Source organism: Neoarius graeffei, chromosome 18 (genome assembly GCF_027579695.1).
Source record: "Neoarius graeffei isolate fNeoGra1 chromosome 18, fNeoGra1.pri, whole genome shotgun sequence".
In the NCBI taxonomy this organism is placed as follows: Eukaryota; Metazoa; Chordata; class Actinopteri; order Siluriformes; family Ariidae; genus Neoarius; species Neoarius graeffei.
The window spans coordinates 20,219,022-20,233,620 of record NC_083586.1 but is presented as its reverse complement, the minus strand read 5'-3'; the positions used below and the strand labels follow the sequence as shown (position 1 = coordinate 20,233,620).

The 14,599-nt window shown below is 38.1% G+C and overlaps 1 protein-coding gene across 13 annotated transcripts in view; it reads left to right on the top strand.

Moving 5' to 3' along the window:
- LOC132865988 (interferon-induced protein 44-like) overlaps positions 1 to 14,219 on the top strand; it is a 54,773-nt gene extending 40,554 nt beyond the window's left edge. For 9 of the 13 annotated variants that reach the window (XM_060898534.1, XM_060898527.1, XM_060898529.1 and 6 more), the window contains 9 exons: positions 2,887 to 3,840; positions 4,011 to 4,093; positions 8,494 to 8,575; positions 9,106 to 9,139; positions 9,424 to 9,622; positions 12,454 to 12,600; positions 12,765 to 12,936; positions 13,575 to 13,675; positions 13,827 to 14,219. In XM_060898534.1, the coding sequence (XP_060754517.1) occupies positions 8,527 to 8,575; positions 9,106 to 9,139; positions 9,424 to 9,622; positions 12,454 to 12,600; positions 12,765 to 12,936; positions 13,575 to 13,675; positions 13,827 to 14,015 (891 nt within the window). In that variant the 5' untranslated portion in view covers positions 2,887 to 3,840; positions 4,011 to 4,093; positions 8,494 to 8,526 and the 3' untranslated portion in view covers positions 14,016 to 14,219. The remainder of the gene's footprint in view (positions 1 to 2,886; positions 3,841 to 4,010; positions 4,094 to 8,493; positions 8,576 to 9,105; positions 9,140 to 9,423; positions 9,623 to 12,453; positions 12,601 to 12,764; positions 12,937 to 13,574; positions 13,676 to 13,826) is intronic. The other 4 variants (XM_060898535.1, XM_060898532.1, XM_060898530.1 and 1 more) reach the window with 2 other exon arrangements.
- Positions 14,220 to 14,599: the final 380 nt, after the last annotated feature.

Genomic DNA, 14,599 nt, shown 5'->3' with positions numbered 1-14,599 from the left:
CACAAAATTCTTGCACATTGAGCGCTACAAGGCTCTCATAAACACATTGTAAGTTTTTTGTCCCTAGTGTAAAAAATGTGGACAATAGAGCGAGTTAAAAACAAGTGACATTTCTGATTTTGCAGTAAAAGCGCCGCCACGTTTATAATGTGAGTCTATGGAGCAGCGCGCCTGTCGTCTCCTCACTTTCAGGCTTCTCATTCAAAAACTGTAAATCCTATCGCTCAGGTAGACACATTGTGTGAATCAAGACAAGTGTGGCTACTACTTTTGAGAAAATTGTATGTAGAGTGAAAATTGTGGCTGAAAACAGTTTAAATGAGAAAGTTAGAGCTTTTTTTTTCAGGCTGCCTACACTCTAAACTCCTGAGCTCCACTGGTGTGTAACGCAATAGACACCCATTATAAAGCCTGAATTTCTCCAGATTTGATCATGGTGTTTGATCTGTAACTGATCAAAAAGTATAGAACCTAGCAAAAAAGTTGAATGCCAGATCCACACAGGAGAATTGTGTCTCCATTTTAAAGTTTGAATCATGTCTCTAGGTGAAAGCATGCCAGAGCAGCGGATGTTTGAAAAACATTGAAAATATGCGATTTTTTTCAATTAATTCCATAGAAAATGAATGGGAAATTGTGTGATTTTTTTTTCGCGACTATGTCGCGAAAAAAATCGTAGAATGCTGAACAAAGTAATAGCATAGCGAGTCCAATCGAGCCGCACGTTTTGATGTATTGTTTGTCTGTGTGCGCGATGTACGGTTACTGGGTTATTCGAAATCGAAATTTGTACAGAAGATGAAAAACGGAAGAACAAGAGTTTGCTGTGCTTTGCTCCCTATATGGGAGTCAGTAGTTTGCAATGCATAGCACTGCATCACTAATAATAAACTCCTGTGCACGCAGTTCCCAGGATTAAATGTATTTTCCACAGACCATTTATTTATTCACTTTACTCAAATACAAAGTAAAATGGCAGTAAATCATCTTTCTTTTCTTGCGTATTGCATCATGAGGCGTTCCTGGCTTGTAAATCTCTTATTTTCGGTGCATGACACATTCACGCAACTGAGCATGCTATGAATTAACAACGACAACGGTCTGCAGTGGGGCTACACAATTAAACACTCGGCGAACATTTCTCCATTTCTGTATGCAAATACACTCCAACCACTCAGTTTGGTTTCATTTACAACCAACGGTGTCTTTTGATGCCAGCACGTAATTGAACGAGAGAAGACTGGTTTACCGGAGACAAAATAAGCGTTATCTCTGCTTCTGTCCCCTCCGATGTCGCCTCCGATGGCCCCGACACACTACTGCCTCCGCCGAGTGCGCGCGCGCACACCGCATGTCAGGGCCGCGGATGAGTTACTCTCCCTTGATCAACGAAGTCGGCGAGGAATTTGTGGTTATTATCGGCACAAACAGCGCGAGTCACAACTTAAATGAGTGCGGTTCAGTTTGACATTATTGTCAGTCCGTTAGATAAACATTTAATTTTATTAAAATCGAAAATTAATATTTAGAGCCTGTGGGCTACAAAAATAATAGTCATTAAAGTTGCCGGCTGGACTTAATTGTGTAGTAGGCTGTATGGCCGGCAGCCGGCGCTTGTGGAAAGCCCTGTCGAATCAGCTCCGCGCATGCGCTGTGCGGCACAAAAAAATGGCAGCCACCATGAAGGAAGGAGATCCGGAGTTTTCAAACATTTGCTTAAGTGTGAAATCGCAAAATGGTATTCTAGCGAACAACAAAATAGTAAAGGTTCAGAAAAACAAATCATTCAGTGATCATTTTAATAGTGTAATTTCATCCGAACTAGGCCTAACGGTCGATTTAGAACTACAAAAAGTCCGTGTGTCGGACATTTTAAGTACCTTTGTAAAAGTTTTGCAAATGTTGCAGTCAGCATTTAAAATGCTAACTTAAAGTTTTTGTACAAGTTTCAGTTGATTAAACTGTCATATTATTAAATGTGTCTGCTTTTGTAATAAAAAAGTACTGAAAGAAAAAGCAAACACAGCATTGCGATTTCTTATCCATCCATTAAAAAAAATCCCTCCCTCCCGACTGAAAATTATTTTTGCTTACCCGGTGGACAGGAAATGGATTTTTTTTTTTTTAAGGATGGCCTTGGATTCAAACGTTGTGACTGCATTCTGATTGTCACATAGTTACAAGTTTATCCGATCCTTATATTGTGTTCTGAGTGTGTGAATGCCTGTCAAGGAAAAGAAATGAAGTACTTCTACTAGAATAGTGTTTTCTGGTGAATGTTTACAAGAACAATAAGTTACATTAAATTATATATATATATTTTTTTTTTCAAAAGAGTATGTTTTTGCGTGACTTTAGATTTGGTCTTAATTTTTTTTGGAACATTGGTCTTAAAAAGTCTTAAATTTAACTTGGACAAACCTGTAGACACCCTGTGTTCTTGCTCTCTTTATCTTGAAGAATCTTTCCTCCTTTGTCACTTATTGCCGTGGTTTGCTTAGGTTTTTCATTGCAAAGGGTTTTAGTAAGGTTGTAAAGTGTCCTCATGTGTTGTTTCCATGCAGCTGTTTCAGTGTTTTGAGAAACTTCCTCTAACCACTTCTGTTTGTCACATCGTACCTGCTTCTTTACCTCCTTGTCCTTGCTCCTATAGTCAGCCCGTCATTTCTTCTACAGCCTCTCTGATTTGGCATTCAACATCTTCTGCTTGATGGTTCTCCTTTGATCAATTAAGGACCATGTTTCCGAACTTATCCAGGGTTTCTTCCGTGTTTTATTATAACCTATGACCTCTTCTGCTGTCTTAACATAGACTTTTTCCAGGATTTTACTCTTCTGTTCCAAATCTTCTTCTTCTCCACTTACCTCATTCTCTTTGGTTGTTAGGACCTGGAACCTGTTCCTTAACTGGACTTTGAACCTTTTCCTCACCTCGTCATCCATGAGCTGCTGCATATCAAATGTGTTCCTGATGTTTTCTCTCCTAAGGAAGTTGAAGCTAAGTTTAAACTTTATGGTTGTTCTTACCAGATAATGATCACTACCTATGTTGGCTGATCTAAGTGCCCTGGTGTCTAGAACAGAGGTTCTGAACTTGCAGTTGATTAGGATGTGGTTGATCTGGTTTGCTGCCTTACCATCTGGTGATACCCATGTCTGTTTATGTATATTTTTATGTGGAAATAATGTTCTGGGGGGCGGCACGGTGGTGTAGTGGTTAGCGCTGTCGCCTCACAGCAAGAAGGTCCGGGTTCAAGCCCCGTGGCTGACGAGGGCCTTTCTGTGCGGAGTTTGCATGTTCTCCCCGTGTCCGCGTGGGTTTCCTCCAGGTGCTCCGGTTTCCCCCACAGTCCAAAGACATGCAGGTTAGGTTAACTGGTGACTCTAAATTGACTGTAGGTGTGAATGGTTGTCTGTGTCAGCCCTGTGATGACCTGGCGACTTGTCCAGGGTGTACCCCGCCTTTCGCCTGTAGTCAGCTGGGATAGGCTCCAGCTTGCCTGCGACCCTGTAGAAGGATAAAGCGGCTAGAGATAATGAGATGAGATGAGATATTTACACAGATTTTTTTTGTCAATTTCCATTTCCAAGATCACTTTCTTTACCATACCTGGAAAAAAATAATAAATGAGTATGATTTGTGTCCACAAATAAGTCTGCATCTACATACCCAAATAATTACCTTCTCTTCAGTCTTCTTGCTGATGTATCAAGGGCAACATGGGTGGAGCCACACAAGCAAATTCCTGAAGAGAAACCTGTTCCAGTTAGCCTGTTAAACTGAAGGTATAAAAGTGGGACCTGGGGTTGGTGCTCTAACAGTCGACCCGGTCAGAAGCTGTGAGTATGTCGTCACAGATTTGTGAATTAACAAACAATTAAATTTTGGAGCATAACATTTTTAAAGTTATTTCTGGAATATTTATTTGTTTGCATGACTATAGAATTATACCTTTTTTGCTGGAACCCTACATTAAACATCTTTCTATATTTTTTACTTTTCTCATCAGTAGTATTCATCAGGATTTATACAATTGAATTAAATTGGAGGGTCTGAGTCTACACCTGTACAAGAACCTCCTCAAGTCTCCAGGTGAGTTTTTTGAGCAGTAGGACAAACACCTTTTAGTCTTAAAATATCTGTCAGATGAACTGTTTCTTTACTTATAATTAAGCCTAGTTTTTTTTTTCCACCCATGCAACTTTACATCATTATGCAAATGTTGAGTACAGGCCAGTTTGAGCAAAGCAACACCTGACAAAGAGAAAAATCCCTGTACGCACATGCTTGATAGAAGTGCAATATACACATTAGTGCTGAAAGTTCACAAGAGACAGTTCCGATGCTGTAAACATAAGTGACTCAGGAGCTTAGATTCAAGACTCAGGAGCTCAGATTGCAGTTACTGACTTTGTATGAGAGACATTCAAATCTTGCAGTCTTTGTTTATACAGTGGTGCTTGAAAGTTTGTGAACCCTTTAGAATTTTCTATATTTCTGCATAAATATGACCTAAAACATCATCAGATTTTCACACAAGTCCTAAAAGTAGATAAAGAGAACCCAGTTAAACAAATGAGACACAAATATTTACTTGGTCATTTATTTATTGAGGAAAATGATCCAATATTACATATCTGTGAGTGGCAAAAGTATGTGAACCTCTAGGATTAGCAGTTAATTTGAAGGTGAAATTAGAGTCAAGTGTTTTCAATCAATGGGATGACAATCAGGTGTGAGTGGGCAACCTGTTTTATTTAAAGAACAGGGATCTATCAAAATCTGATATTCACAACACGTTTGTGGAAGTGTATCATGTCACAAACAAAGGAGATTTCTGAGGACCTCAGCAAAAGCATCGTTGATGAGTATCAGCCTGGAAAAGGTTAAAAAAACATCTCTAAAGAGTTTGGGCTCCACCAATCCACAGTCAGACAGGTTGTGTACAAAGGGAGGAAATTCAAGACCATTGTTACCCTCCCCAGGAGTGGTCGACCAACAAAAATCACGCCAAGAGCAAGGTGTGTAATAGTTGGTGAGGTCACAAAGGACCCCAGGGTAACCTCTAAGTAACTGAAGGCCTCTCTCACATTGACTAATGGTAATGTTCATGAGTCCACCATCAGGAGAACACTGAACAACAATGGTGTGCATGGCAGGGCTGCAAGGAGAAAGCCACTGCTCTCCAAAAAGAACATTGCTGCTCATCTGCAGTTTGCTAAAGATCATATGGAGAAGCCAGAAGGTTATTGGAAAAAGGTTTTGTGGATGGATGAGACCAAAATAGAACATTTTGGTTCAAATGAGAATTGTTATGTTTAGAGAAAGAAAAACACCGCATTCCAGCATAAGAACCTCATCCCATTTGTGAAACATGGTGGTGGTAGTATCATGGTTTGGGCCTGTTTTGCTGCATCTGGGCCAGGATGGCTTGCAATCATTGATGGAACAATGAATTCTGAATTTTACCAGCGAATTCTAAAGGAAAATGTCAGGACATCTGTCCATGAACTGAATCTCAAGAGAAGGTGGGTCATGCAGCAAGACAACGACCCTAAGCACACAAGTCGTTCTACCAAAGAATGGTTAAAGAAGAATAAAGTTAATGTTTTGGAATGGCCAAATCAAAGTCCTGACCTTCATCCAATCGAAATGTTGTGGAAGGACCTGAAGCAAGCAGTTCATGTGAGGAAACCCACCAACATCCCAGAGTTGAAGCTGTTCTGTATGGAGGAATGGGCTAAAATTCCTCCAAGCCGGTGTGCAGAGCTGATCAACAGTTACTGGAAATGTTTAGTTGCAGTTATTACTGCACAATGGGGTCACACCAGATAATGTAAGCAAAGGTTCACATATTTTTGCCACTCACAGATATGTAATATTGGATCATTTTCCTCAATAAATAAATGACCAAGTATAATATTTTTGTTTCATTTGTTTAACTGGGTTCTCTTTATCTCCTTTTAGGACTTGTGTGAAAATCTGATGATGTTTTAGGTCATATTTAATGCAGAAATCTAGAAAATTCTCAAGGGTTCACAAACTTTCAAGCACCACTGTAGTTATCTCGGTATTGAGCTCTGTCTTAAGCGGCCACTTACATTCCCTCAGTTTACTTGGGTATCTTCACTGTCTTAATTGTACACTGAATATCCTGAGCAGGAGCTCAGATTGTAGTTGCTAAATTTGCAATAATTTATTGATATAAGGTGTTTTGTGGTCAGTGTACTACACTGTAGTGTGTCATGTGGTAATGGTTTATATGACAATGCAACTTTCATATGACCATATATCAGTTGTAATTATGTTCTACGCATATACCTGCAACTCTGACAATATCATTTTCAGTGACAAATAAAATTGTTTTGAAAGTTCCTAATTTTAAAAAATATTTTTGATATGGTAATTTTCTTTAAGACATTTCATTTATAACATGTCTCTGACAGCTCAATGCATTTCCAAGCATTTAAAAACTGCAAAGCTTCCAGGGCCCTCTGGCAGCCCGCAGACACCCAGCCTGACTGGTTTGACAACACCCCCCCTCCCATTTTCGGGGCTCCGCCCCTATAAAATAATTTCACTTTCACCTTAGAGTAAATCATGCTCTTCCAAGAAAGAGTGTCATCAGGTTACGTGCGTGTGTGCGTGTGTCTGTGACAGAAACTGAAAGTATAAAAGTAGGACTTGGGGAAGCTGTTCAAACAGTCAACCCGGTCAGAAGGTGTGAGTCTGTCTTTACAGATTTGTGAATTAACAAACAAATTAAGGCTCACTCACAACCCGCCGTAAGTATTTTGGGCATGCATGAGTTGCAGGGTTTGGTAGCTTGCAGCCGTGCTGCAGGGTCGTGGTGAACCTGGGGAAAAGTTTGGGAGAGGAGTACGGGCAAAGTACTTGTCAAGTACCGGTTGCACCCCTGACTTCCTCAAGGCGTGGGAAAAATTGCGCCGTTAGCCCGTGGAGAACATATATCTGATGCACGTGATCAGTGCGTGTTCAATGAGTGTGGAGTTCGTGTGACTTGCATTTTACCAGTTTCCTGCACTACGAGTACGAGCCACACTTGTGAAGCATGTGTGACGCATGTGATTAGCATCTTACAATCACTCATAACTTGCGTGTGACGCAAGCCAGGAGTGGGTATAAAACCAGCGTGTCTGCAGCATTCTGCATCTGTCTTTCGACTAAAGAACATTGGATATTTTGTGGGAAAAATTAAAAAATTCTCAGTTTAAAAGTTTTGAAAATGAGACCCAAGAAGAAGGAAGCAAAAGTGAAGTGTAACAGCCTGAAACAGCAGAGGGGGAGGAGGAGGAAGAATTTGATGATGATGGTAGCAGCACCGGTGAGCCCTGCACGGACAGGGAGAAGTATATCTTCAAGCCGGCAGAAGGCACAGCACCCCGCCAGAGGGATTTTCACAGGTAAATACTAATTAAACCTCTTGCACTGTAATACACATGCTTTAAACATTCATTTCGGTATCTATATGCTTATGTAATTAATATTATATATGCTGAATTTCATGTATGTTTCAGCTAACGACACCCAGAGGTGAGGACATTGCAATCCCATCATCGCTGTCAGGCCATTGTGCCATGCTCAGTGATGAGGACAAGGACATCCTGACACCCGGTCCCACCACTCAGCAGGAGTAGGAGCAGGACAGTAGCTCGGAGTCAGAGTCAAAGTGTGTTTCAGTGCTCAAACTGTTGGGCTATTTAGTTGGGATTTTTTACAATGTAATAAAATGCGTTATTCCCTTATACTCATATTTTATTATTTGACGTTTGCATAGTAAATTAACATATACTCAAATAAAAACAGCAAATGAGGTGGTCTTCTTCCCTTCTACAATGCTACACACTACATGATTGGTTCCTTGGTTCCTCCCCCAATATATATACCCAGAGTCTTTCCTCTTGTGTCGTATGCGGGTCACGTGCAGTGTGTGCACGCCACACATACAGGAAGAAAGTGAGATGTACTTCTGTCTTGCGTGCCGCACAAATAGCAAGTGTGGAATACTTGTGTAGTACTTTTGAGGCACGTCACTCGTACAATGACCGTGCGTCACTCGTGTCTCTTACTGTCATCACAAAAAGCCCCTACTAGCCATGCTGCTGACTTGGTTCAGGTGTACAAAAGGAGTACGGTTCACGTACGTAGAGTATGCGTTCTTGATTTTTCGCAACACCCATAGAATTTGTATGTGCAGGACCAAAAGTCTCCACGGCCAGTCTGCGACCTTCTACGGCACTGAACACACACAAGTGTTGTGCAAGTCTCAAGCACAGGTTTGCCAAATTTTTTTTACCGTAGACCACCCGTAGTAGCACGTACGGCGGGTTGTGAGTGAGCCTTTAAAATTTTGCAGCATAATATTTTTTTGAATATTTCTTTGTTTGGATGACTGCATATATAGAATTATTACTTTTTTTGATGGAACCCTACATGAAACATCTGTCTATATTTTCTACTTTTCTCATCAGTATTGTTTATCCGGATTCATTAAATTGAATAAAATGGGAGCGTTCTTTTCCAAACAGGAGCCTTCTCCTCCTCCGTCTCAAGGTGAGTTTTTTTTTTTTTTTTTTTTTTTAACAGTAGGACAAACACCTCTCAGTCTTATAATATCTGTCAGATTAACTGTTTCTTACAATTAAGCCTTGAGATTTTGTTGACTTTTTTTTTTAATTATGGGAGTTAATCTACAAGGAAGTGTTCAATTCACAAGTAATTGATGTGGCTTGACTAAAATCATGGATCACAGCGTAGAATTAACATTATTGGGAGAGGTTTAAAACCACACCCTCCTGCAGTGATCATTTCTCATGCATTCTAGACACAATTTCTGGGATAGAAAATATCCATTCATAATAACAAATGAAAAAAATTAAATGAGATCCTTATGTTAAAAGTACAATCATAAAGTGCATGAATCTAACAGTCAGGTCCCCTTTTTTAACACTGCCTCTGTATCTCATGGAAATATACTGAACACTTTGTATTTTCATTGATTTAGAAACATACAAGTTTGCTATATTTCATACATAAGTACAAAACTGTAACTTGGGTAACTATTATTCTAATTTTTTAAAAAGAATTTGATCAGCCATGGAGGACGATGCCTTGGGGGTAAGTTGCATTACCATCCATAAAAGAAATATCTATAGCCATTTGATCATTTAAGCCTTTGTTTCATTTCACTCTGAGCATTTATGCACTTGTTCTTATTTCAGCCTTAAAATCTATCAATTGTTGACAGAAACGGAAACATTTATGCTCACATTTCAGTTTGACTTTCTGATTTTGACTACTGGCTATTATTTTAAAAAGGTTCTTCTTCAAATCACTAAACACCAGGAAATGAAATAGTAGGATGCTACCTTCCTTTTTTCCCCTTTTGTTTTATGTGATAGGAAAAATGACTTGGAAAAGAAACTCAGGGATTTCAGGCTCAACCAACCAAACATTCGGTTTGTCAGGATTCTGCTTATTGGTGAAACTGGAGCTGGAAAGTCCAGCTTTATCAACTCAGTCAACAATGCTTTCCAAAAACGAATCACCTCTGGTGCTCTAGCTAACACAGCAATATATGGAGAAAGTTTTACAAAAACTGTAAGTACTGATTATATCTCCTTTTTCTGTCTTTCCGGCATCAAATTTAAATATATATTTTTTTCAAAGTTCCTTTTGAAGTGATTCTTCACAGAAAGAGACTTTTGTCCAAAAAAAAAATCTAAACACTGCTTTATATTCATGCCACGCCTTCGCACGCTCGAGCACCTCGCACGTGCTCATGGGACAGTGGATCATTGCAAACACCTGTTGCTGATTGGAACACAATCAGCATGCGCGCTTAAAATCGCTGGCTGCTCAAACACTTTACGAAGTATTGCTTTGTCATGTTTGTTTCTTGCACGCTTCTGACTCTGTTTATATGACCCTGGATTTATGGCTCTGCTTTCTGTTCATGGCTCTGTTTGCTTTCGGTTTTGTTTGTTTCAGTTTGTTTCTCTAACCTTGTTTCACAATTGTAAATATTGCACCTGTAATAAAGACCTCCCTGCACTCGCGTCCGTCTCTCCGCTGCATTCGCGACAGTTCACCTCAAGTCTATAGTTTATTCTATTGTCCCTTTGTATCAACTAGTTTGGAGTTCATCTGTCTCTATCGGCTTTGCATTTTTATTTTATTTTTTTATTTTTTTGCCATTTCTCTCCCTCCTTCCCAACTCTCCTAAATTAGATGAAGAATGTTAGACAGCAATTTTAGGTCATCCCACAGATTTTCATTTGAATTCTGGATTTTGACTCAACCATTCCAGAACACAAAGCTTCTTTTAATTCAAGCAATTCTTTGTAGGTTTTACCCCATGTGTTGGCTGACTGTCCTTTTCACACATAAATTTCTGCCCTAAACACACATTTCTGGTGAACTGGAACAGGTTCTCCTCAGGAATCTGCTTGTGTGGCTCTATCCATTTTTGCTCTTGATGGCAAAAAGACTTTCATTTCCTCCTGCTGAAAGGCAAATCTGTCTATGGGAATTGATGGGAACTTTGTTTTTGTCTGTTCTTCATCTTATAATTACAGATGTGCTTCAAATTATAAATACATCCTTGGAGACTGGTGTTGTTCCTGTGTCCCTAAAAAAAGCTGTTGTAAAGCCCCTTCTTAAAAAAAATAATCTGGATCCTTCAGTGTTAAATAATTACAGGCCAATATCAAATCTACCATTCATCGGGAAAATCCTGGAAAAAATTGTCTTCAATCAATTAACTGCCTTCTTGATATCAAACAGCCGTTTTGATAATTTTCAGTCAGGATTTCGTGCCAATCATAGCACTGAAACAGCGCTGATTAAAGTTATAAATGACATACGTCTTAATACTGATGCAGGCAAAACATCGGTCCTGGTATTACTGGACCTCAGTGCAGCTTTTGATACTGTTGATCACAACATACTGCTATATTGACTTGAACACTGGGTTGGATTGACTGGTAAAGTTATCAATTGGTTAAAATCATACTTAAAAGATAGAAGCTTCTTTGTTACCCTGGGAAATTGTTCCTCAACGTCAATGCCCTTGACCTGTGGTGTCCCCCAGGGGTCGATTCTTGGACCATTACTTTTCAACCTTTATATGCTCCCACTTGGGCAAATTATCAATAAAAATTCAATTTTGTATCACTGCTATGCAGATGATACCCAAATTTATTTTGCTCTATCACCAAATGATTATGCCCCCCTTGAATGTCTCTACCAGTGTATCGATCAAATCAATAGCTGGATGTCACAAAATTTTCTTCAGCTGAACACAGATAAAACAGAAGTAATTCTATTTGGAAAAAAAGATGAAAGACTCAGGATTACCACTATTCTTGACACAAAAGGGATTAAAACTAAAGAAATGGTTAAAAATCTTGGTGTTTTCATTGACAGCGAGCTAAACTTTGACAGTCACATGAAAGCAATCACTAAAACGGCATTTTATCACCTAAAAAACATTTCCAAGCTAAGAGGACTTATGTCAAAACATGATCTGGAAAAACTAATACATGCCTTCATCTCTAGTAGGGTTGATTACTGCAATGGCCTTTTCACAGGCCTGCCAAAAAAGACCATCAAACAACTTCAGCTGGTTCAAAATGCAGCGGCTAGGGTTCTCACACGAACAAAAAGAACAGAGCACATTACTCCAATTCTAAGGTCCCTTCACTGGCTTCCAGTAAGCTACAGAATTGACTTTAAAGTATTGCTGCTGGTGTATAAATCTCTAAATGGTACAGGGCCCAATTACCTCTCTGATATGTTGCAGCGGCCTAACCCAATCAGATCTACCAGATCGCAACAGAAAAATTTACTATTAAAACCAGTTGTTAAAACAAAGTGTGGTGAAGCAGCTTTTAGCTGCTATGCAGTACAGCTATAGAACCAACTGCCAGAGGACATTAAAAATGCTCCTGCTGTTGGCAGCTTCAAATCTAGGTTAAAGACCAAGCTGTTTTCAGATGTTTTCTGTTAAATAATTAATATTTTTACATTTTTTATAATCTTTACTTTCTCTGCATGTTTTAAATTTACTTTAACTTTATTCTATTTTATTCTGCTAGTTTCTTTTTCTTTTTCTCCTTTTTCTTTTTGGCATTTTAATATTTTATTTCTACTATTGTTTAATTCTTATTATTTTCTTTTAATTCTTTTAATTCTTTTAATAAATTATTTTAGAATAAAGATACAATTATTTTATGTAATTTTATTTCTCTATTGTTTACTGTTTTTGTTTTTACTTCTGTAAAGCACATTGAACTGCCATTGTGTATGAAATGTGCTATATAAATAAACTTGCCTTGCCTTTGTTGCTGGTGACTAATGGAAAAAAGATCAAACACGAGGGAATACAAGAACATATTATGCGATATAATGCCTTTGTATTTGTCTTACAGTACGAAACCCATTACATTGAAGGAGAGGATGGTTCGCTTTTGCCTTTTGCCTTTAATGATGTAATGGGATTTGAAAAAAGTGAAGCTGGTGTGACTACACAGGACCTCAAAAGAGCCTTACATGGCTTTCTTCCAGAAGGATACAATGTGAGAAAATTAGAAATTTAATTGCTAAAGGAGAAAGAATAGACAATTATATCATTGATAATACATTGCATTTTGAACCACTGATGAAGTAGCTGATTTCAGAAATTTAGCACATCATTAAGTGATCTGTAAGACATCTTCCCCCCCCCAATGTACACATTCAGTTTGAGAAGGCATCATCCAGCTGTGTGCAGGACTCTTGCTACAGAAGCAACCCAAGTCTTGAGGAACAAACCTTCTGCGTGGTCAACATTATCGCAGCAGACAAAGTATCCATGATGGACGATTCACTTATTAATAAGATGAAAAATATCCGTAAAGCAGCTGCAGAATTGAGTAAGGCTAATTGTTAGAGACTATAATTTTCCCTTAGTTGAAGAAAAATTTTCATGATAAAATGTTTTTCACAGAGCACAGAAGTACGTAAATCATAATGCTCAGTCAAATTATGTCCGAGTTCTCAAGCCAGGGGACAACTTCTGTTTAAGTCTGTCAGTGATATTCAGAGTTGGCAACATTTACAGCAATATTTAGAGTGGGGCTTTATCTGTGCACCTACTTCAGTTGAGAAACATGGGTTATGGTGGTGGAGGCATAATTATCATTAAAATTGTAGTTTGATTTATGACAATTTGACAATATGGCTTCCACCTACTGTACATTATGCATTATTCACTGCATTCTTCTGTTTACAGCTTACTATGTTAATTCATTAATGTATTTTTTTTAAAAAATGGTTCTTGACAGAAGCAATGTCTCAGATTAAGAAAAAAAACATAACTTCTGAAACATTTGTAGTTACAGTACATCTGAAGTCCGAATATCAGTGGGCACAATTCCTATTAAATCCTTGCCAAATATTCTTAACTCTAAATACGGCCCTCAGTGCAAATTGCAACACTGACTCTTAAGTTTGCATAGAAACTTTCTTATATTGCATGGATTGATTGTGAATAATTTATTCTATCATCCAGAATTGCCTCAAGTAATCATCATGACAAGACCAGATATAATATGCCCACTGGTTAAAGGTGATGTAAGGAAGGTCTACACCAGCAAGAAGATCAAAGAGAAGGTAATTATTTGGTTATATACATGCAGATTATAAATTAAGTTAAAAAAAACTGTGAACAAGTGGAAAAACTGAGTGAAAAATCATAGAAAGCCTTCACTGGCCTTTTTTTTTTTCTTTGATTCAGCTGATCCATGTTTATATTTTTTTCCAGATGCAAATATGTAGTCATCTGCTGGGAATTCCAGTGAATCACATTTTCCCTGTGAAAAACTACCATGAGGAGATGGACACAGACGATGACACTGATGCCCTGATTTTCAAGGCACTTGATCAGATTGTGAACATTGCCTGTGATGTGCTAAAGAAAAAATCCTCTAACTCTGGTGACAAACCTAAGTAGGGATTCAGAACCCAATACCTCAAGTACATGAAAAACACATTACGCATATGATTTATAATTGAAGACGGTTAACAAATATGCATTTGTAATGTAAATGTAATGTAATATTCTGTCTTTATGGAGTACATTAGTTTGTCACTTTAGTTACAGTTACAATAAGACAATGATTTCATTACTTTTCAGAGTTAATACACCTTAAATGTAACTAGGAGAAAGATTGATTGATGATTGATTGATTGATTGATTGATTGATTGATTACTTTATTCTGAACAATAAAGAAGAAAGATATAAAAATTTAAATAAAAAATACAATAATCAAAACATCATCATAAACAAACAGAATAGTGTAGCCACAAGGCAATAACATAACAATGTTCAGAAAGGATTAGGAAGAAGTAATAACTTATCCAATCCTAACCCTCTATACCACCGCTAATCAAATGTCACTTTCCACCATAATAAACTATATATACAAAAGAAAACAAAAGCAATAAACAAAAAAGAAAACATACCAACATACCAAAACATACCGACATGGTATAATATCGACCAAATCAAATCATATATACAGATACTTATGTTA